The sequence below is a fragment of the Loxodonta africana genome, chromosome 9 (genome assembly GCF_030014295.1).
Source record: "Loxodonta africana isolate mLoxAfr1 chromosome 9, mLoxAfr1.hap2, whole genome shotgun sequence".
Classification (NCBI taxonomy): Eukaryota; Metazoa; Chordata; class Mammalia; order Proboscidea; family Elephantidae; genus Loxodonta; species Loxodonta africana.
The window spans coordinates 102,053,704-102,077,639 of record NC_087350.1 but is presented as its reverse complement, the minus strand read 5'-3'; the positions used below and the strand labels follow the sequence as shown (position 1 = coordinate 102,077,639).

Sequence of the window (23,936 nt, the reverse complement as noted above, 5' to 3'; positions counted from 1 at the left end):
TTGGGAAAAAACTAGCTTCAACCGAAAGTATTTTTGACTAAGTCATGTGGCAATTCAATGGTATTGCTACTTCCAAGGTATTTATCATAAGCAATCATAGCTGATTAAATATTCCAATTAATGAGAGCAGCTGCGTAATCTAGCTGCTGGAATAGGTTCTTAAAAAATTAAATGTATCTCTTTTGGGATTTCTTTTTTTTAGTTCATGTCATTATACAACTAATCAAATGTATTTTTTTCCACACTGGGTTGTTAGATGGCTTATCTAAAAGAGGTAAAACAAAATGGAATGGATTCATCTAATTCCAGCCTTACTAAAACCAAACATCAAACCCGTTGCCATCAAGTCAATTCCAACTCGCAGCCCCCTAAAAAATGTTCAACATCCCCATCACTTCCTACACTTACATACTAAGCCAGCAAAAAATATAAACTGCAAATACACGTTTTACTTTTTAGTAGACTCGTCTAGAAACAAGCCAATATTCATTGAGCATATTTTCTAAAAAAATAATAGAATAAAATAAAAATAAAAAAATTTTTATTTTTTTATTTTCCATTCAGGACTTAGTATAGAAATTGAGACATTTTCAATTAAAGGGGGTTCTTATCCTGGAAAGTGTGTGTGGGGGGGGGGGTGCTGAAAATTAGAAAATATAATAATAAATCTGTATATGCTTAATATAGTTCCATTGCTATTCTCTTAAGATACATAACTTTCCCTAACAATAAAAAAAAAAAAAAAGTCATTTGACATAATTCAAGAAAAATATCACCTTAAAAATTTACTATATGATATTCTCTTGTGCTTTTCTGTCTGGTTTAAGAAACTAACACAGAGATTTAAACCATTTATATTCTATTTCCCTTGATGCATTATTCTACAGACTCCCATTTCCTGGTATAGAAGCTTTGCCATTCCCCCTCCTTCAATGTATCACCATTATATCATTTGGTTTCCCTAGGTGATGCAAGGAGCCCTGGTGGCGAAGCAGTTAAGAGCTCAGGCTGCTAACAAAAAGGTTGGCAGTTCAAATCCACCAGTTGCTCCTTGTAAACCCTATGGGGCAGTTCTATTCTGTCCTACAGGGTTGCTATGAGTCAGAACCAACTTGACAACACACAACAACAACAACAGGTGGTGCAAACAGTTGTTAAGCACTCAACAGCTAAACCAAAAGGTTGTTAGTTCAAACCCATCCAGAGGCACATAGAAAGGATGGCCTGACAATTTGTTTCTGAAAGGTCACAGCCTTGAAAATCCTACAGAGCAGTTCTACACTGTAACACATGCGCTCACCATAGGTTGGAATCAACTCAACAGCTACTGGTTTGATCTGATTTTTTATGTAATTTACTTAATGAAGTTTCCTCATTTTTGATACTTTTGGCTGTCTGAATATTTGTAGACAGGTATGTTCTGCCCCAGTGCTCACCAGGTGAAAATTAATTATACTGCAATATTTAAGTTCATTTCTTATTTCCATCGTAAGATCTATTTGCAAATATAATTTTTAAGACAGGTTCCCTGTCAGATTTTAAATCGGACAGCCTGCAATTCTATTTAACTTGCACCCCCAAATGCAAGATTTGACTTGATAGAATCATTTGAAGGCCCAAAAAAAAAAGGGGGGGGGCAGAAAATAAGAGTCAGGCTCAAGATAAGGAAAGCTAAGGAAAGTCAACAAGAAAATGGGACTCTTGAGAGGGTCCAAGAGGACTAAGGACCTAGTCACTGGTCTGGGAGAGACTTGGGGAACCCCTGGAGAGCTGGGAGAGAGCTAGTGGGTCCATACTGGGCACCTGGGCCCATCTGGATTTTCACAAATCCAAAACACTTCAGTTCCCAAGCCGCCCAAATGTGTGAGCTTTCACTATATTTCTGCTTCATTACGCTTTGAAATGAAATAAGGACACAGCTGTACCTCAATTCAAATCGGTGATTGCCCTTCACTCTGATTCTCTATGGTGCTTACAGTCTAAGACTATTAAGCTGTTTCACACAGAATGAGACCCTGCTTCTTTTTTCTAGGACTGTGTTTACATAGATTAAAAATTAAGTGTTCAATCAAATAACCACATTGGGGATGACTGGTGGTGGTGCTCGCTAGTCTTAATCTATCATTCAAATAAAATTTGACTGATGACTCAAGTGACCTTCACAAGTGACTGATCTATAATTTGGGTTCATCTAATCCTTGGGCATCAAGCACACAGTCTGAATCAGATGAAATTTCTGCTATTCCAAACTGAAGTGGGCCAAGGAGGTGTTATCAGAACACAAAGCAAGCTGTGGGTAGAGTTAGCAACAGAACCCAGGTGTCTCTACCCCTAGTATCTAAAGATTCCATGCTCATTTGTTTTCCACTCAAGCAAGTAATTTTCAGAACACACACAAATTCTGGAATGTTAATTTTTTACATCATGCAGTTCACTGGATTCAAATAGGGCTGTTGTTAAAATCTGACAGTGGGACGGGATGACATCATGAAGTTTCCCCCAACTCTTACTTTTTAATTCAAGACTTTGTCCATTCAAACCTTCACATGAGGTCTCTGGTGCCCCAAGGGGAAAAGGGACTGGAGAATAGAGGCAGCAACCTTTTGACTTTTAAGTTCATCTCAGATATAATATAGAACATTTTGGTAGATCAGTTACTGAGTGAGTTGTCTCCCTGGAGAAGAGATAAGGATTATCCCTGTACTGGGCGGAAAAAAAGAATTGGAAGGGGAACAAGAAAGCTACTCACAAGTAGGTTTTCTGAGAAGGCAGGAGGTGATGATACTCAGATAATTTCTGGAGTCTAAAGGACAGCGGTACAGATGCCCTGGTACTGCTGCCTATAATGTCAAGGGAACAAAGATGGTCACTGGGAATTAAGGGCAGAGGGGGCTGTCTCCAGCCTGAGAGGCATGGAAAAAGCATCAAATTTTTCATGTTCCTGAGAATAATCTGGAATTTAGCTGAGAGAGAGGGACATGAAGGAGTTTAATAACCGAGATGATCTCAAAGGATGCTGGATTCTCATCTAAAACCAGTTTGCCTTCTTCCCTGAGCTTTCCACTCCTCAGAATTCAGGTGTAATCCTCAGGATATAAGGTGGTGAGCAATGAAGAACTTTAATATTGGTGGAATTTAACCTGATTTGACTAAGAAAATTTAGAAGGGTGTTAGTTCACCCTGAATTAGGAAAATTAAATTTTCTACTTTGGGGAAAAATGTGGATTAAAAAAAAAAAAAAAAAAAACCCAGTGCCATCGAGTTGATTCTGACTTATAGCAACCCTATAAGACAGAGTAGAACTGCCCCATAGGACTTCCAAGGAGCACCTGGAGGATTCGAACTGCCAACCTTTTGGTTGGCAGCCATAGCTCTTAACCTCTACACCACCAGGGTTTCCAAAAATGTAGATATTAGAGACTAAATTTAGTTATAGAAATTTGTATATTGAGAAAATATCTGCCTGTTATATTTGTTTTGAAATATAAAAGTAAAAAGGCCACTAACCTTAAGCTGAAGTTGCCCATTTTGGGGAAGCCTTTCAAATAAGTAGTAAATCTTCTCCCTAGGTGAGTCTTCATCTGTGGCCGAAAGAACAGCATTGGAAATAATACGAGTTTCACCCATATTCATCACAATTTCTGCCTTCCTGGGAAAAGGAAAATGCCTGAGTTGATATGAAAATAGAAGTTATTGCTTTTGTAGGGGATGCTTATAATGACCACTACAGTTTCCTAACCTCAGATAATTAAGGGATGATATTCGATACCCAAACTACTAAAAACAATGTGTCCTCCATGTAAAGTATGCCCTCATTTCACTTTGCATGTCAAAGTCCAAAAAGGCATTGAGACAGTGGCAATAAAAATGGTGTAAGGTAAACTATATAATTCTGATTTGGTGGCACAAAGTTTAAATGCTCGTCTGCTAAATGAAAGGCCAATGGCTCTAACTCACACAGCAGCTGCGTGAGAGAAAGACCTGGCAATCTGCTTCCATAAAGATTACAGCCTAGAAATCCCTATGGGGCAGTTCTACTCTGTCACATAGGGTCACTATGAGTCAGAGTTGACTCGATGGTACACAGCAACAGCAACGATTGCTTACATTAAGGAGCCCTGGTGGCACAATGGATAATTGCTCAGCTGCTAAGTGAAAGGTTGATGGTTCAAATCCACCCAGTAACTTCATGGGAGGAAGACCTGACATAAAGATTACCTCCCATAAAGATTAAAACCAAAAGCTACATCTACTGCCATCAAGTCAATCCCGACTCAGACCGACCCTATGGGACAGAGTAGAACTGCCCCATAGGGATTCCAGGAGTGGCTGGTGGATTTGAACTGCTGACCTTTTGGTTAGCAGCCAAGCTCTTAACCACTGTGCATCACAGCTCCAGCCTAGAATATCCTGGGGGTAGTTCTACTCTGTCACATGAGGTTGCGATGAGTCAAAAATCAACTTGACAGCACCTAACAACAAAAACAATTGCCTACCTTATAGAACTTTACAATTTTATAAGGTTTATAATTAATTTTACAAGGTGATTTTGTTTCTAATATTTCATTTGCTACAACAACAGCTCCGTGAAGTAACTAAACTAGATATTATTGTCCAAATTTTTAGATAGAAACTGACTTAAAGAGATTAAATAACTTATCCACAGGTGTTCCAGTACCCTTTATGATATGCCACTCTGAGTCTAGTGATTCTTAAGGTCTTCTCTGGCCCTCTAAATTACTCCCCCCTCCCTGGTAGTGTTCTGGGTAGCCTGTCTTCTCTTCACAGCAATTCATATTTTCTAGATGCTAAAGTTGTCATATCAGCCTTTGGTGTCTTGGATAATGGGCTGAGATAGCAAGCAGCTGGGGCCCCCAGGTGGTGCAAAGTGTTAGTGAATTCAGCAGCTAACTGAAAGGTTGGAGGTTTGAAACCATCCAGAGGCACCTCAGAAGAAAGGCCTTGTGATCTACTTGTAAAAATCAGCCACTGAAAACCCTAAGGAGCACAGTTCTACTCTCACACACATGGGGTCACCGTGAACCAGAACTGACTCAATGGCAATTGGACTGGAGTACAGCAAGCAGCTGCTGCTTCTACCAAGATCATAGCTGCTGTGGTTTTTGTAGGTCCTCTATGGCCACTGTTTTCATGACCAATATGGCCATTTTCCCTGGTCTCACCAAAGTGAAGAAGGAACCTCTTTACACCAGTGTTTCCAGTTCATGGCTGGTCATCACACATAGTCAAACTCTGTCCAATTTCACAGTTTTGTGCTGAGAAAGCCTCAAAAGAAGTTTCCTTGGGATTCAGATAAAGGATATTTGAATGACACCAACTGGCATCACAAAGCCAAAGCCCAGACACTTCAGCCTCTTTTACCTAAGGTGGACTTATTCATTCATAACTAAGTAGAAGTTTTAAAATACAATCAAATCATTGCAGAGCTAGTATGAGAATTGTTAAGAAGAGATTACACTAACTAACATTTGAACCAAGATTCCTAGCTGCCCAAAGCGCGTGAGACAAGTTGTGACAGACAGAAGCTGTAGAAGACTCACTTCTCTCTGTGGTCACACAGGACATTAGCACCTAACATTTCAGACCTTACAGAATTTTACAGAAAATCTGACAAGGGATTCTTCAGGTAGCTTACTTGGTCAACACTGGTTTCTGATCATTAACTGGGGTGACCTCTACTGAAATGGTTTTAACTAGTTTATATTTCCCATCTGACAACTGGATTGTGAAGTCATCAGCAAGGCTCTCAGAGTCATCATGTACATACAGCAACCTCATTCCTGGAAGAAGGAAGAAAAGAGAGAAAGTAAGTAAATCTTTCTTATGATCCCAATATATGTTACAGAATGGGAGAAAATATTTGCAAATTATATATCTGATAAGAGTCTAAAATCTAGAATATATAAAGAACTCTTACAGCTCAATAATAAAAAGACAACTCAATTAAAAAATCAGCAAAGATTTGAATAGACATTTCCCCAAAGAAGATACAAGAATAAATACAAATAGCCAAAAAGCCCATGAAAAGATGCTTGATATTATTAATTAGGCCACGCAAATCAAAACCATTATGGTATATCCCTTCTTGTCCAATAGGATAGCTATATAAAAAGATAGACAATAACAAATGTTGGCAAGGAATTAGGAAAATTGGAACCCTAATACATTTTTGGTGGGAACGTAAAACAGTGCAGCTGCTTTGGAAAACAGTTTGGTAGTTCCTCGAAATGTTAAACAAAGAGATACCATATGACCCAGCAAGTCCACTCCTAGGTATATGCCCAATGAAAGCATATGTCGTATACAAACTTGTACATGGATGTTCTCAGCAGCATTATTCATAAAAGTCAAAAAGTAGAAGCAACCCAACTATCAACTGATGAATGGGTAAATAAAATATGGCATATCCATACAACTGAATATTGTTCAGCTAGTACTGAATCATGCTACAACATGGATGAGCCTTGAAAACATTTTGCTAAGTGAAAGAAACTGGTTACAAAAGAGCACCTATTCCATTTATATGAATTCATTTACATGAAACATCCAGAACAGGCAATCTACGGACAGAAAGTGGTTGCCAGGCACTGGGGGGAGGGAGGGATGGTAGGGAGGGCTGCTAATGGGTACGAGGTTTCTTTTGGGGCTATGAAAATGTTCAAAAATTGATTGTGGTGATGGTTACCCAATTCTGTGAATATACTGAAAAACACTGAATTGTGCACTTTAATGGGTGAATTTTATCACATGTAAATTATGTCTCAATAAAGTTGTTAAAAAAAACTTAGAAGATAATAGAAGTAAATATCTTATCTCTGGATATAGGTCTTTCTAAATATAAAAACAAAGGAAGACAGTAAAAAGAAAATAAAAATACATTTTACTACTTGTAATTTTTAATTTTTGTATTTAACAGCATGAATTAAAAGGCAAATAAAACATGTAAAAAATTATTTGTAACATAAGTGACAAAAGTCACCAATATGTTGAGATCTCTTATAAAAATCGGTATGAATAATAATACTCCAGTGGAAAAATGGGCAAGGGACACAGTCAATTCACAAAAGTTGAAATAGAAAGGTTCGATAAATATGTGAACATATGCTCAATCTCAATCCTAATCTAAGAATTTCAAATCAAGACAACAATGAGAGACTACAATTAGCTATCAAATTTGCAAAGGCTTTTAAGAATAATATTATCCATTGTTGGTTAGGAAAACAGGTGTGCTCATGCACACAGTGGCAATGGTAGTTTTTCCCAAGAGCGCCTTAAAAAAAAAGTTCATCTCTTTTACCAAGTGATCTGACTACAAAAAGTTATTTAAAAAAATACTGAAATGTGCACCAAGATTTACGTGAAATATGTTTATGGATATGTAACTTATAACGGCAGGAAATGAAAAGCTATCTTAATGTTTGAGAATAGGAGATAGTTGTATAAAATTATATTGAAGTACATCCATACAATAAGACACTTTAGAGTTACTAAAAAAACATGTTTTCAATTGATATTTAAAATGTAAGAAGATGCTTATAATAATTGACAAGAAAAAGTAGGTTATATAATATGGTAGCAATAAATTCTATATGTTTGAATCTGTGTGGGTATGTGACAATATACAAAAGCAAAAAAAAAAGTCATAAGTGAACCTAAATGAGAGAAATCTCTGAGAATTTCACCAAAATATTAATTTATATGAACAATTTTTATTTTCCTTTAAGATAACCATGTAGTCCAAACTTTATGAAATGAGCATATAGTACTTATTAACCCTAAAATAATAAATAGGTGTTATTTTAAAAACAAAACTTGGAGTAGAAAGTACAAGTTATTATTCCTTTTTTAATTTGTCTTAAAAAAGAAAACATATTTGTAACAACCCATTCTATTTTTGCTACACATTTTATTCATTTGATAACATGACCTTTTAAACTTCAGGTTTATTTCTTTTCAAATTATACAAACTGAGAAATATATGAATTCGTTCTTCAGATTTACATGTGAAATGACATTGTACGAGTATTGCAAAATAAACTTAGGGGCAGAGAACATACCACCTAGTTGGGGGAAAATAATGAAAAGACAGTATGAAAAATGCTGAACTAGTGTTAAACTGAGGCAAGCACAGGGAGCAACGGCTTGGGGAATCGGGGTACGCTGCAAGCAGGAGGTCAATAAACTGGGTTCTAAAGGACAGCACTGGCCAAACTATCAAGGCAGGGAGAAGGACATTCTAGGCTGAGGAATCAGAACATATGAAGGCAGGAAGGGGTGAGAGTAGGCCGGGACTCTAGAACTGCATACTTTTCTCGAATTTTAAAAAGTATTTTTATATATGGAAAAATGGGATGAGATCAGTTTAAAAATAGGAATAATTCAGGCCATTATCCTGATGTGTCATTTCCCTAAAGAGCAAATTATCTCTACAGAGAATAAGGAGTTATTGTATGTGGTCCTATATTTGTTTCAGAGGTGGAAATTTTGGCAGACAAATCTTTTAAGTTAAGATTTAGTTCCACGATCTCAATAGTTTAAAAAAGAATTAAAAGTTGTGCCAAAATATCAATAATCGTAAGCATCTTTAATGAGATTTTCCATTACCCACTATCCCTATCTAGGACCTCATGCCCTATATTAATCAAGAGGAAACCCTTGAGTGGTGAATAGATCAAGTATATGAATGGTATTTCTTCATCCCCTATTTTTGTGATTTATTATCATATTTCCTGGGTTAAATTATTGAATAAATGACAACAACAAATAAATGGAAGTGGAATATGATCTACCAGTCTTGAGAAGTTCCATGGAAAAGTTGTGAACAAGGTGATGCTTCTGGTCAGGGTTTGCTGGCTGTTTATACTGAGGGAGGCCTTCACTAAACACCCCGTTGATGAGGAGGCCATGGCGAGGTTCATGAGTGATGGTGAACAGCAAGGAGTCCTTGGGGATGTCCAGGTCAGCGGCATTGATAACAGAAGAACCCAGCTCTCTCATCTGACCCTCCCGTACCTAAACAAGAACAAGCCAGAAACGTCAGCTGTGCACAAAATAAAATCTGCACGAAAGAAATAATTTTAAGATTCATTTCAAATTTTTCATGAGATTTGTTTGTAACCAGTCCTAGAACGAAACTGTTTGTTTAAGATAAACGAAAAGAAAAAGCTATTAATCTCCCTACATCTTTTTTTTTCCTACAGATTTCAAAACACTTCATTTTTCATGAAGGGCAAACGACAAAAAATTTTAAAAATTTAAAGATTGGGGGAAAAACAAATGATTGCTTACTTCGTGAAAGTCATAGAGAAATTCAGTTGTAAAACTGAGTCTAGAACTTCTACATTCAGATCCCAAGTCTGTGATTTTACCCACCCCGGGCCTCATTGCTTTCACAATTCCTCTGTTTCTTACAACACAACCACAATCTGGGGGTGTTTGTTGTTCGTTATTTTTGTCAATGAAGTAAAAACGTCTGTATTTAAACTGCAATCCACAAAAATGGAGGAGGATGCTTTCGGATGGCTCATAGTATACATTTTAATTCTGGGCCCCTCATCTCTCCCCAGTCCCCACACCTTCAGTGTTGCTAAACTACTCTTCCTACGCCTTCTCCACACCTCACTTTGGGTTTCATGATCTTTTAAGCACAAACAGAGTTGATTGTTTTTCATTTCATATAGAATCTAGCAATCTAGAACTTGAGGATATAGTACTTTGCTGTCTTGGTTTTTTTTTTTTTTTCATAATGAGAGTAGGGAGAACACAGAAATATTCCTGCTTCCTATTTTGAAATATGCCAAGATCTAAATAACAAAAGTGTATAAATTCAATGTGTGCTTACTAGGAACTACAATGTGTAAGTCAGCATGCTATATGGAGACACAAATATTCTCAAGGGTCATAAAGTCAGGTGAGGCTGTGAAGGCCTGGCCACCAAGGACTATAATGCAAGGAAGAAAATGTCTAACACAATGAGACACGGATAAACAAGAAGCACAAAAGGGCAGAGGAGGCCAGAAATGCCTTCATGAGTGACGGGTACATAAGCCTTGAAGGATACATATGGTTTAAAGTTGTGAAAATGCTCATTTTGTTCAGCCTCTCCTGCTGATTTTGAAGAGAGTCCTCCCGCAACCACTGTTTACTGAGCCTGCATAGAGAAGAGTCACTCGCCATACAAAGGATTTTATGGGACCAACATCTTAAGGATTAAGGGATCATCATAGAGTAATCCACAATGCTATACTTATGAAATCCTCCTCAATGGTAGCTTGCCTTTTTTCCTCAAGGACTTTATAGCAACCTAAAATTAACAATTCCAATTATTCCTCCTTCACAGAGTCCAGACTCCCTGACTCACCGTATAGTGACCTTTCTCATTTCTAACATAGTAAATTAGTGCACAAGGTCAACGGGAAATTTCGTGGAAAAAAAATGTGGGTTTCTTTCTTGCAGATTTAATTGCTCATTGATCATGACAAAAAAAGCTCAGGTCCACACACACAAAATGTTTGGAATAGAGCATAAGCGCTCAAACGAAAATCTCAATTTTTTTTGCAGCACAATTTGATGGAAGCTCAATTATCTACAAAATAAATGAATTTTCTCACAAGAAGGCAAAATAAATATGGCAATTAAAAAAAATCAATTGAAGCTTAAAATAAGCTCTGCCAATAACACATGGGGCTTCATACTTGTTATCCTTCAACAGTTTCTTTAAGAAATACACAGGAAATGGGCATGATTACTTTCAGAGACAAGCAAGGGACAATCTCCTGGTGGCCTAATTATTTAAAAGGCCCCATCCCTAGACAGATACAAGACAACAGGGGAAGGTACAGAAGGAATCATTTGTAGCTTTTTTTCCTCTCATAACTACTGAAGGCCCCTCCAGAGAGACCCACGTGCCAGAGGAAGGGGAGGAGCAAGGGCTTACTCTTGAGTCTTATCCTCAGGTAGTTTTAGGGTGCTTCTCATAAAATGTTAAGATTCAGCAGAAAATTGAAGCCAAATAATTCTTTCATTTTGAATTTAATAATTTTTAGTGAAAAAGAAGGCAAAACAATATTTTTAAATAGCTAATATTTGCTTTAGCCAATTTCATAAGAAATGTAACAAACAAAGTAACATTAATAGTAGAAATAATGGCACCTATTTCTTAAGGGACTACCCTGTGCCCGACCATTTTGATCATCATGGCTATCCTTACCGAAGATTTGAACCAAAATTGTAGATGAAGAAACACAGGCATAGAGAGAAATAATTTGCTCAGGACCCTATAACCAGTAAATGGCAGTGTTGAAGTCTCTCTGATTCCAAAGTCTGTGTTCATTTTGTTTAATCAAATTTATGCATATACAGAGATTAAATAACCATACACATAAAATACAAATGTTTGAAAGAATTACATAGGCTGATATGGAAAGATTTCCAAGATACATAATTAAATAAAAAAAAGTACAGAGTAATGGGTATAGTATGATCCCTTGTTTGTAAGTAAAAACATCCAGAAAAACACACACATACACGTCACTGGTGTGTGCACAAGTTATTTTTGTGGAAGGAATTACTAAAAGCTCAATCACTGGGGAGTGACCAGGGGTTGAGCTGTCAGAGAGGACGAATTTCATATTCCACACATTGTATGTTTCTTAACATTCAAACTTGTTTAACCACGTACCATTTATTATTGTTTTTTAAAAGTCAACAAGTGATATCCGAGAAGTGACATTATGGACCATTTTAAATATATATATATATACATACATAGTTTTAAATTAACATGCTATTGTATAAAAACTGCACAAAAGAAGTGTGGTCCAAATTGTATTTTCTCCATCTCATATAGCTTCATAGATGGCTATATAAGAAAGATGCGTATAAGGTGTGAATGAAGAATTTCTGCCATTATAGATTGGTTAACGGGTCACGATTTAGAACCGACTGCCTGGGTGCAATTATTTTTTGCCTGGGTGCAAATCCCAACTTGCCACTTAATTACAAGCTCTGTGATCTTGGGTCACTTAGTTGGCCTCTCTGTACTTCATTTCTTCCCTTAAGAAATGGGAATAATAATTCCACCACCCTGTGAGGATTAAATGCAAATACATGTAAAGAGCTTGGAACATTACCTACAACGTAGTAAGTGCTCCATATATGTTAGCAATTTTTATCTTTAGCATCATTATTATTAAAATGATATTTTTCAAGTGATTGCATTACCTGACATAAAATACTGCCTCCCCTACTACTCACTAACCTAATGCGTTAAGTACACCTTTGCCAACAAAATCAAACAGTGACAAGAAAGAAACTGAAAGTCTGATTCTTTTCTTACAGTAATATTCTGCACTATGAAGTCAGGAGCTTCATCATTTGTGGGGTTGATTATAACGTGAAATGGTATTTCCAAGGAGCGTCGCTTCCCATCTGTGACGTACACCATGAACTGATCAGCGGTTGGTTCTATTCTCAGATGCTTTGATTGCACATAGTTAACGTGCAATGCCTTCATGTCTTTCCACTGGAATGAAGCTAGAGCACACCAAGATGGGACAGGTAAATAAGAAAACATTTTTCTGAAGCTACTGGTCCTCCATCCTTAACCCAATAACCTATTCCCCAGGAAAGCAGATGAGAGATCATGGCAATTGACATACGTATAAGTTATGACAAGCTGCTTTAATGATTTCCAACCATCGACATAAAAGCAGATATCCATGAATCATAAAGAAGGATTAAAATTTGGAGAACAGAAGGGAGATAGCTGATAACTAGGATGTATAGGGACTTCATGGCCACCCTTTGGATACCTGGAATGAATGTCAGAGAGATTTTCTCTTGATTAAAACCATTCCTTCTGCATGAGCAGTTCTTGTCATGCTTGGATGAGAAAGAGACCGGCTCTTTCACGTAAAGGAGAAACAAGAGCCCCTCCATCATCTGCTTACTCTAAGTACGTACCAAGCAACTGACTGGATTGAATAGACTTAGCTGACCCACCGTTTGATATTTCGACATTGCCTTAAATAAAAAGAAAAAAACGCTCTAAATTGTGGATTAGGCCTCAGGACAAATTGGGTAATCTTGATTTATAATGCAATTAATCTTAACTTCAGTATCTCGCATATTTGAAATGGATATGCCTCAAATGATACTTTGGAGAAGCATTTACTTCTAAAGTGTTATCTTTGGAAGACTTTATTTTGCTTTTATTTTTTTTTGCTTTGTCTGAAATACAAGAGTTATTTAGGTACCTGAGTCACATTTTGTTTTCAAAGTTAATGTCATCTGTGTCTACACTGGGAACCCTGGTGGTGTAGTGGTTAAGAGTTACAGCTGCTAACAAAAGCGTTGGCAGTTCAAATCTGCCAGGTGTTCCTTGAAAACTCTACGGGGCAGTTCTGCGCTGTCCTATAGGGTCGCTAGGAGTCGGAATCGACTCGATGGTTTGGTTTTGGTGTCTACATTTGAAGGCTTTCTCTCTCTGTTACACTTATGGTATATTTCTCAATATTTTCCACCAATGTCAATTAGAAATGCTAGAAGCTTGTGAGAATGAGGCCTGGTCAGCTACCACCAATTTATTCTATCCATTACTCTGTGTTTCTATGAGGGCCTTTTAAAACATTTCTTAAAAGTTTATTCTCTGATTTTTCTTAATTCCCATTTATTTTATTTTATTTTTTTTGATGTTTTAATTTGCATTTATTGAATTAGCAGTGAGGCTGGGTATTCTTTATTGTTAATGGGAGGTATTCACATTTCTTTTTTTTTTTTGGAATTTTTTTTTCTTTTATTAACTTTTATTAAGCTTCAAGTGAACGTTTACAAATCCAATCAGTCTGTCACATATAAGTTTACATACATCTCACTCCCTACTCCCACTTGCTCTCCCCCTCTTGAGTCAGCCCTTTCAGTCTCTCCTTTCTTGACAATTTTGCCGGCTTCCCTCTCTCTCTATCCTCCCATCCCCCCTTGAGACAAGAGTTGCCAACACAATCTCAAGTGTCCACCTGATATAATTAGCTCACTCTTCATCAGCGTCTCTCTCCCACCTGCTGACCAGCCCCTTTCATGTCTGATGAGTTTCTTCGGGGATGGTTCCTGTCCTGTGCCAACAGAAGGTCTGGGGAGCATGGCCGCCGGGATTCCTCCAGTCTCAGTCAGACCATTAAGTCTGATCTTTTTATGAGAATTTGGGGTCTGTATCCCACTGATCTCCTGCTCCCTCAGGGGTCCTCTGCTGTGCTCCCCGTCAGGGCAGTCATCTATTGTGGCCGGGCACCAACTAGTTCTTCTGGTCTCAGGATGATGTAGGTCTCTGGTTCATGTGGCCCTTTCTGTCTCTTGGGCTCTTAGTTGTCGTGTGACCTTGGTGTTCTTCATTTTCCTTTCCTCCAGGTGGGTTGAGACCAATTGATACATCTTAGATGGTCGCTTGTTAGCATTTAAGACCCCAGACGCCACATTTCAAAGTGGGATGCAGAATGATTTCATAATAGAATTATTTTGCCCATTGACTTAGAAGTCCCCACAAACCATGTTCCCCAGACCCCTGCCCTTGCTTCGCTGACCTTCGAAGCATTCATTTTATCCCGGAAACTTCTTTGCTTTTGGTCCAGTCCAACTGAGCTGACCTTCCATGTATTGAGTGTTGTCTTTCCGTTCACCTAAAGCAGTTCTTATCTACTGATTAATCAATAAAAAACCCTCTCCCACCCTCCCTCCCTCCCCCCCTCGCAACCACAAAAGTATGTGTTCTTCTCAGGTTTACTATTTCTCAAGATCTTATAATAGTGGTCTTATACAATATTTGTCCTTTTGCCTCTGACTAATTTCGCTCAGCATAATGCCTTCTAGGTTCCTCCATGTTACGAAATGTTTCACAGATTCGTCACTGTTCTTTATCGATGCGTAGTATTCCATTGTGTGAATATACCACAATTTATTTACCCATTCATCCGTTGATGGACACATTGGTTGCTTCCAGCTTTTTGCTGTTGTAAACAGAGCTGCAATAAACATGGGTGTGCACATATCTGTTTGTGTGAAGGCTCTTGTATCTCTAGGGTATATTCCTAGGAGTGGGATTTCTGGGTTGTATGGTAGTTCTATTTCTAACTGTTTAAGATAACGTCAGATAGAGTTCCAAAGTGGTTGTACCATTTTACATTCCCACCAGCAGTGTATAAGAGTTCCAATCTCTCCGCCGCCTCTCCAACATTTATTATTTTGTGTTTTTTGGATTAATGCCAGCCTTGCTGGTGTGAGATGGAATCTCATCGTAGTTTTAATTTGCATTTCTCTAATGGCTAATGATCGAGAGCATTTTCTCATGTATCTGTTAGCTGCCTGAATATCTTCTTTAGTGAAATGTGTGTTCATATCCTTTGCCCACTTTTTGATTGGGTTGTTTGTCTTTTTGTGGTTGAGTTTTGACAGAATCATGTAGATTTTAGAGATCAGGTGCTGGTTGGAGATGTCATAGCTGAAAATTCTTTCCCAGTCTGTAGGTGGTCTTTTTACTCTTTTGGTGAAGTCTTTAGATGAGCATAGGTGTTTGATTTTTAGGAGCTCCCAGTTATCGGGTTTCTCTTCATCATTTTTGGTAATGTTTTGTATTCTGTTTATGCCTTGTATTAGGGCTCCTAGGGTTGTCCCTATTTTTTCTTCCATGATCTTTATCGTTTTAGTCTTTATGTTTAGGTCTTTGATCCACTTGGAGTTAGTTTTTGTGCATGGTGTAAGGTATGGGTCCTGTTTCATTTTTTTGCAAATGGATATCCAGTTATGCCAGCACCATTTGTTAAAAAGGCTATCTTTTCCCCAATTGACTGACACTGGTCCTTTGTCAAATATCAGCTGCTCATACGTGGATGGATCTATGTCTGGGTTCTCAATTCTGTTCCATTGGTCTATGTGCCTGTTGTTGTACCAGTACCAGGCTGTTTTGACTACTGTGACTGTATAATAGGTTCTGAAATCAGGTAGAGTGAGGCCTCCCACTTTCTTCTTCTTTTTCATTAGTGCTTTGCTTATCCGGGGCTTCTTTCCCTTCCATATGAAATTGGTGATCTGTTTCTCTATTCCCTTAAAATATGACATTGGAATTTGGATCGGAAGTGCGTTAAATGTATAGATGGCTTTTGGTAGAATAGACATTTTTACTATGTTAAGTCTTCCTATCCATGAGCAAGGTATGTTTTTCCACTTAAGTATGTCCTTTTGAATTTCTTGTAGTAGAGCTTTGTAGTTTTCTTTGTATAGGTCTTTTACATCCTTGGTAAGATTTATTCCTAAGTATCTTATCTTCTTGGGGGCTACTGTGAATGGTATTGATTTGGTTATTTCCTCTTCGGTGTTCTTTTTGTTGATGTAGAGGAATCCAAGTGATTTTTGTATGTTTATTTTATAACCTGAGACTCTGCCAAACTCTTCTATTAGTTTCAGTAGTTTTCTGGAGGATTCCTTAGGGTTTTCTGTGTATATAATCATGTCATCTGCAAATAGTGATAACTTTACTTCCTCCTTGCCAATCCGGATACATTTTATTTCTTTGTCTAGCCTAATTGCCCTGGCTAGGACTTCCAGCACAATGTTGAATAAGAGCGGTGATAAAGGGCATCCTTGTCTGGTTCCCGTTCTCAAGGGAAATGCTTTCAGGTTCTCTCCATTTAGAGTGATATTGGCTGTTGGCTTTGCATAAAAAAAAAAAAAGTTGGCTTTGCATAGATGCCCTTTATTATGTTGAGGAATTTTCCTTCAATTCCTATTTTGGTAAGAGTTTTTATCATAAATGGGTGTTGGACTTTGTCAAATGCCTTTTCTGCATCAATTGATAAGATCATGTGGTTTTTGTCTTTTGTTTTATTTATGTGATGGATTACATTAATGGTTTTTCTGATATTAAACCAGCCTTGCATACCTGGTATAAATCCCACTTGATCATGGTGAATTATTTTTTTGATGTGTTGTTGGATTCTATTGGCTAGAATTTTGTTGAGGATTTTTGCATCTATGTTCATGAGGGATATAGGTCTATAATTTTCTTTTTTTGTAATGTCTTTACCTGGTTTTGGTATCAGGGAGATGGTGGCTTCATAGAATGAGTTGGGTAGTATTCCGTCATTTTCTATGCTTTGGAATACCTTCAGAAGTAGTGGTGTTAACTCTTCTCTGAAAGTTTGGTAGAACTCTGCAGTGAAGCCGTCCGGGCCAGGGCTTTTTTTTGTTGGGAGTTTTTTGATTACTGTTTCAAACTCTTTTTTTGTTATGGGTCTATTTAGTTGTTCTACTTCTGAATGTGTTAGTTTAGGTAGGTAGTGTTTTTCCAGGAATTCATCCATTTCTTCTAGGTTTGCAAATTTGTTAGAGTACAATTTTTCATAATAATCTGAAATGATTCTTTTAATTTTGTTTGGTTCTGTTGTGATGTGGTCCTTCTCGTTTCTTATTCGGGTTATTTGTTTCCTTTCCTGTATTTCTTTAGTCAGTCTAGCCAATGGTTTATCAATTTTGTTAATTTTTTCAAAGAACCAGCTTTTGGCTTTGTTAATTCTTTCAATTGTTTTTCTGTTCTCTAATTCATTTAGTTCAGCTTTAATTTTTATTATTTGTTTTCTTCTGGTGCCTGATGGATTCTTTTGTTGCTCACTTTCTCTTTGTTCAAGTTGCAGGGACACTTCTCTGATTTTGGCTCTTTCTTCTTTTTGTATGTGTGCATTTATCGATATAAATTTACCTCTGAGCACTGCTTTTGCTGTGTCCCAGAGGTTTTGATAGGAAGTATTTTCATTCTCGTTGCTTTCTATGAATTTCCTTATTCCCTCCTTGATGTCTTCTATAACCCAGTCTTTTTTCAGGAGGCTATTGTTCATTTTCCAAGTATTTGATTTCTTTTCCCTAGTTTTTCTGTTATTGATCTCTAGTTTTATTGCCTTGTGGTCTGAGAAGATGCTTTGTAATATTTCGATGTTTTGGACTCTGCAAAGGTTTGTTTTATGACCTAATATGTGGTCTATTCTAGAGAATGTTCCATGTGCGCTAGAAAAAAAAGTATACTTTGCAGCAGTTGGGTGGAGAATTCTGTATAAGTCAATGAGGTCAAGTTGGTTGATTGTTGTAATTAGATCTTCCGTGTCTCTATTGAGCTTCTTACTGGATGTCCTGTCCTTCTCCGAAAGTGGTGTGTTGAAGTCTCCTACTATAATTGTGGAGGTATCTATCTCACTTTTCAATTCTGTTAAAATTTGATTTATGTATCTTGCAGCGCTGTCATTGGGTGCATATATATTTAATATGGTTATGTCTTCCTGATCAATTGTCCCTTTTATCATTATATAGTGTCCTTCTTTATCCTTTGTGGTGGATTTAAGTCTAAAGTCTATTTTGTCAGAAATTAATATTGCTACTCCTCTTCTTTTTTGCTTATTGTTTGCTTGATATATTTTTTTCCATCCTTTGAGTTTTAGTTTGTTTGTGTCTCTAAGTCTAAGGTGTGTCTCTTGTAGGCAGCATATAGATGGATCGTGTTTCTTTATCCAGTCTGAGACTCTCTGTCTCTTTATTGGTGCATTTAGTCCATTTACATTCAGCGTAATTATAGATAAATAAGTTTTTAGTGCTGTCATTTTGATGCCTTTTTATGTGTGTTGTTGACAATTTCATTTTTCCACATACTTTTTTGTGCTTAGGCGTTTTTCTTAGTAAATTGAGAGATCCTCATTTTCATAGTGTTTGACTTTATGTTAGTTGAGTCGTTACGTTTTTCTTGGCTATTATCTTGAGTTATAGAGTTGTTATACCTTTTTGTGGTTACCTTATTATTTACCCCTATTTTTCTAAGTAAAAACCTAACTTGTATTGTTCTATATCGCCTTGTATCACTCTCCATATGGCAGTTCAGTGCCTCCTGTATTTAGTCCCTCTTTTTGATTATTATGATCTTTTACCTATTGACTTCCATGATTCCCTGTTATGTGTATTTTTTTTATTAATTAGTCTTAATTTGTTTGTTTTTGTGATTTCCCTATTTGAGTTGATATCAGGACGTTCTGTTTTGTGACCTTGTGTTGTGCTGATATCTGATATTATTGGTTCTCTGACCAAACAATATCCTTTAGTATTTCTTGTAGCTTTGGTTTGGTTTTTGCAAATTCTCTAAACTTGTGTTTATCTGTAAATATCTTAATTTCTCCTTCATATTTCAGAGAGAGTTTTGCTGGATATATGATCCTTGGTTGGCAGTTTTTGTCCTTCAGTGCTCTGTATACATCATCCCATTCCCTTCTTGCCTGCATGGTCTCTGCTGAGTAGTCTGAACTTATTCTTATTGATTCTCCCTTGAAGGAAACCTTTCTTTTCTCCCTGGCTGCTTTTAAAATTTTCTGTTTATCTTTGGTTTTGGTGAGTTTGATGATAATATGTCTTGGTGTTTTTCTTTTTGGATCAATCTTAAATGGGGTTCAATGAGCATCTTGGATAGATATCCTTTCGTCTTTCATGATGTCAGGGAAGTTTTGTGTCAGGAGTTCTTCAACTATTTTCTCTGTGTTTTCTGTCCCCCCTCCCTGTTCTGGGACTCCAATCACCCGCAGGTTACCCTTCTTGATAGAGTCCCACATGATTCTTAGGGTTTCTTCATTTTTTTAAATTCTTTTATCTGATTTTTTTTCAGCTATGTTGGTGTTGATTCCCTGGTCCTCCAGATGTCCCAGTCTGCATTCTAATTGCTCGAGTCTGCTCCTCTGACTTCCTATTGCGTTGTCTAATTCTGTAATTTTATTGTTAATCTTTTGGATTTCTACATGCTCTCTATGGATTCTTGCAACTTATTAATTTTTCCACTATGTTCTTGAATAATCTTTTTGAGTTCTTCAACAGTTTTATCAGTGTGTTCCTTGGCTTTTTCTGCAGTTTGCCTTATTTCATTTATGATGTCTTGAAGCATTCTGTAAATTAGTTTTTTATATTCTGTATCTGATAATTCCAGGATTGTATCTTCATTTGGGAAAGATTTTGATTCTTTTGTTTGGGGGGTTAGAGAAGCTGTCATGGTCTGCTTCTTTAAGTGGTTTGATATGGATTGTTGTCTCCGAGCCATCACTGGGAAACTAGTTTTTCCAGAAAATCTGCTAAAAAAAAATGCAGTCAGATCCCTGTCAGAGTTCTCCCTCTGGCTCAGGCTAATCGGATGTTAATGAAGCCACCTGGGGAGGGTGGGGGAGGGAACAGAGAGATAGGAGAGTAGCACCTCAGAATATAGCCAGAGTTGCTTGTCTTGTTTGGAATGACTATTATATCTGAGATTCCCGCGGGGTGCATCGCCTATGTGTGCTGGCTGTGTGGAGATTGCCCCTGGGGGGTCTGGCCTGCTGGAGTCACGGTCAGATCCTCCGCTTCCAGCCCCACGCCCAGCGTCAAGGCTCCCCTACTGGGACGGTGCACTCTCGACTCCAAAATCAGTCGCTGCCTCCCGGGGACTTCTTGTCCCTCCAGCCGCGTTGTCGTGCCGCCTCCGCGAACCAGTTGGGCCGCCTCCCGGGGTTAGTTCAGGTGGGTGGAGCAGCTCCCCGTGCTTGTGCCGTGACTGAGTGTCCCGGCAGGGACGCTGTTCTCCCCGCTCCAATACCAGTCGCTGCCTCCCGGGGACTTCTCCTACCGGCTGCATCCCACGCCGCCCGCGTGACTCAACTGGGCCCCCTCCCGGGGTTAGTTCAGGGGGGTGGAGCGGCTCTCTGTGTTTATGCCGTACCTGCTTCCAGTCCAAATCCCAGCGGGATGGTTCCCTGGCTGGGACGCTGCTGTCCCCATTCCAAGACCAGTCACTGCCTCCCGGGGACTTCTTCTACTGGCTGCGTCCCACGCCGCCGGCGGAACCGGCTGGTCCCCCTCCTGGGGTTAGTTCAGGGGGGTGGAGCAGCTCTCTGTGCTTGTGCCGTACCTGACTGGTACGCTGGCTCCAGGTTCTGAAAACAATTGCTGCTTCCCCGTATTAGTTCATTCTCCATCTCTAAATCTGTGTTTGTTGTTCAGGGTTCGTAGATTGTTATGTATGTGATCGATTCACTTGTTTTTTCCGTGTCTTTGTTGTAAGAGGGATCCAAGGTAGCATCTGCCTAGTCCGCCATCTTGGCTCCGCCTCCCTCCCCCATTTATTTTTAAAATAAATTCACATGCATGGAGAAATTAGAAATAAAAAAAGAACAAATAGGATTCTAAAGTATCAGCTGTAATAATAATAATAATTCCTTGAATATGTATGGTGCTTTCACACATTTCTAAAGTCCTTATCCAGTTATTAAACACAATCTGGCCAACCAGATCCATAAACATAGGCGAGTCTTTGCTCGTCATGAAACCATGACTTACCTATACTTTTGCCCATATTGCTTTTTTCAAAACCTGCAGAAGGGAGTGTGTTTTCAATGTAACCAAACTGGGGTGAAGAAACCAAAACAAACTCCAAGTCATCTGCTGCAGTGTCAGGGTCAGTGGCGGACAAATGGTTAATGGTTACCGAGGCTGAGAGACCCTCATCTACAACAAACATGGTACCTGCATACAAATAATAACACGATTATAACTTAACGTGGTATCCTTTCATCAGGATAGCGAGAACAAAAGGGAGTGATTGAAATTCCAATTCAGAGAAGCCTCGCATATGCAAATATACTTCCTTTGGAGATGTTCATTTCCTTGGCGTAATTCTCCTTACAAGGAAAATATTCAGGGGGAATGGGCGGAATTTAATTTGACTTATGGAATTATATTATTTTTCTAGTACAAGCAGCCAGACAACAATGGAAAGACAGCAGAAATGCTAAATGCTCTCGTGCTGTCCTTTAGTCATTCTCAAGGAACTCCGATTTTCCTTGTGTCCCTATAGAAGTGACAAATGGAAATAAGAATTGCCAAACTGGTTTAATGATAAGCCACTAAATGTAGTTTATGTACTCTTCAAGATCAGTTGTTACCTCTGTTTGTCAGAGCGTTAATTGCTCGAGAGCTATTATGAATTGCTCATAACCAATATTTTTTTCATGCCTTGGTGCTTAATTATTCTGCTGGGATAATGCTTCCTTTCCAGAACATTGCTTGGGAGATAGTTTGCAAATTACAATAATATTCATACATATGCTTGTATTTTTTTTCTGAGAGACAGAACGTATACATAATGCCTGTGAAGAGATGACTTTCTGAAAAGCAAATAAGGTGAAATATATATAAATGGCCTCTCTGGTATACTCATGCTATTCTAATAGATAATATTACAGAGAAAATAAATTACTCTCTCTCCAGAAGGTAAATAATATTTTCCCATGTGAAATAAAACTAGAATATTTGAGGATTCCAATGTTGTCCTCCTCCCACCACACACTCTCCCCAACCCCGTACAGAATTATCTAAAATTTCTAGCGAGTACACTCTTTTGCCCCGTAATCTTTCATAAATTGGGAATTTTCCACAAGTTTGTGTTGAGGCAATTACTGGAGGGCAATTCTGTACGATGGTTTTCTATTTAGACTACATGTAAAGTATATTATTTTCACTAAACCAGAGGTGTGACACTAGGAGAGGTATTAGGAGTTTAACAGAAAAAGTCGTTTTCACCGATTGCAATGGAAGGTGGCTGGTTGTCCACTGGATGTACTGTGATGTTGAGGTCATACACTGGGAAAGACTCATGAAGAGGGACAGATGGGTGAGCCCCACTGTAGCAACAGCCATTCACGAAAGGGCCAGCTTGTCCATCCGAAACCACCAATGTAATGGTGTCAAAACAGGGCATCAGGCCAATCTCGCCACCTGGAAGACACAACTATAGCTGAAACCTGACTTTTTAAAAAGGCAGAGAATACCAAAATGGAATCTACTCACCCCTCTCCTCTAAGCATAGAATGGCAAGGAAGGTAACCTATGTGTAAACGTAAAACCCAGTGTTATCACTATGAAATTGAACACAGCCATGAAAATCAGGCCAAAGTACTTGCCCATCTGTTGCCTCCGGTGAAATCGCTGCCAGCCACCGAGGGGGCAAAATGGGGCTAACAAGGAACCGACAGTTCACAAATGAATGAGGGAGAGGCAGGAAGCTTGTCTAGTGATGATTTCATTCTTCCCTTTTAATTGTAACCTCAGGTAAGGGCAGAAGGAACCTTTGTGCATTTGGTAATTGTCACTTATTTGCATTAACTACCTTAGATGAACAACAATCAACTACACAGTTGATATGAGAAACAGAAGAAGACAGATGAACTACAAAGATAATACGCATTATAGTCACGTGCTTCAATATTTTTCTCTTTATTTATTAGCCAAGACATTAAAAAAAAAGCAAGAATGCCTGGAAAAGAAGTAGCATGTATTTTAGTTTTCTTCTTTTTCACCTTCTAGGGATTACCCTATGAGACAACTGGTGTCCTAACAAATCACTGTTTTACAAAATCCATTTGAAAAATATTATTTCAAAATGTTTTCTCCCATTTCCAAATGAATCCTTAGCTATTGCATGCCCTCCTCTCCACCACCATCCCTGCTGCTGGAAATTTCTACGTCTCTGCAATTAAGAAATTGATTTGAATTATGATAGCTTTTATTTCCTGTACCACTCACCTGGCTTTACATACCAAACCATATTTCCTCCATGGAATTTATAGTTTAAAGAGGCACACGGAAGAGTAACAGGAGCCCTGGTGGTGCAATGGTTAAGTGCTTGGCTGCTAACTAAAAGGTTGGCAGTTCAAACCACCCCCACCTCCCCACCCCCCAGCCCCAGGGGCTCCTCAGTAAAAAGACCAAGAGATCTGCTCTTGTAAATATTACAGCCTAGAAAACCCTACGGAGGAGTTCTACTCTGTCATACAGGGTCGCTATGAGTCGAAAATCAACTCAATGGCAACTAACAGCAAGAG

At 38.3% G+C, this 23,936-nt stretch overlaps 1 protein-coding gene across 17 annotated transcripts in view; it reads right to left on the bottom strand.

The window, feature by feature from the left end:
• FREM1 (FRAS1 related extracellular matrix 1) overlaps positions 1-23,936 on the bottom strand; it is a 333,841-nt gene that overhangs the window by 61,685 nt on the left and 248,220 nt on the right. For 12 of the 17 annotated variants that reach the window (XR_010322860.1, XM_064290482.1, XM_064290481.1 and 9 more), the window contains 6 exons: positions 22,636-22,830; positions 21,394-21,579; positions 12,359-12,555; positions 8,811-9,033; positions 5,657-5,801; positions 3,508-3,667 (listed from right to left, as the gene is read on the bottom strand). Coding sequence is in view for 16 of the 17 variants with exons in the window: in XM_064290482.1 (XP_064146552.1) it covers positions 3,508-3,667; positions 5,657-5,801; positions 8,811-9,033; positions 12,359-12,555; positions 21,394-21,579; positions 22,636-22,830 (1,106 nt within the window). In the remaining variant the exon portion in view is untranslated. Of the gene's footprint in view, positions 1-2,726; positions 2,841-3,507; positions 3,668-5,656; positions 5,802-8,810; positions 9,034-12,358; positions 12,556-21,393; positions 21,580-22,635; positions 22,831-23,936 lie in introns of those variants that run through there. The other 5 variants (XM_064290491.1, XM_064290483.1, XM_064290484.1 and 2 more) reach the window with 5 other exon arrangements.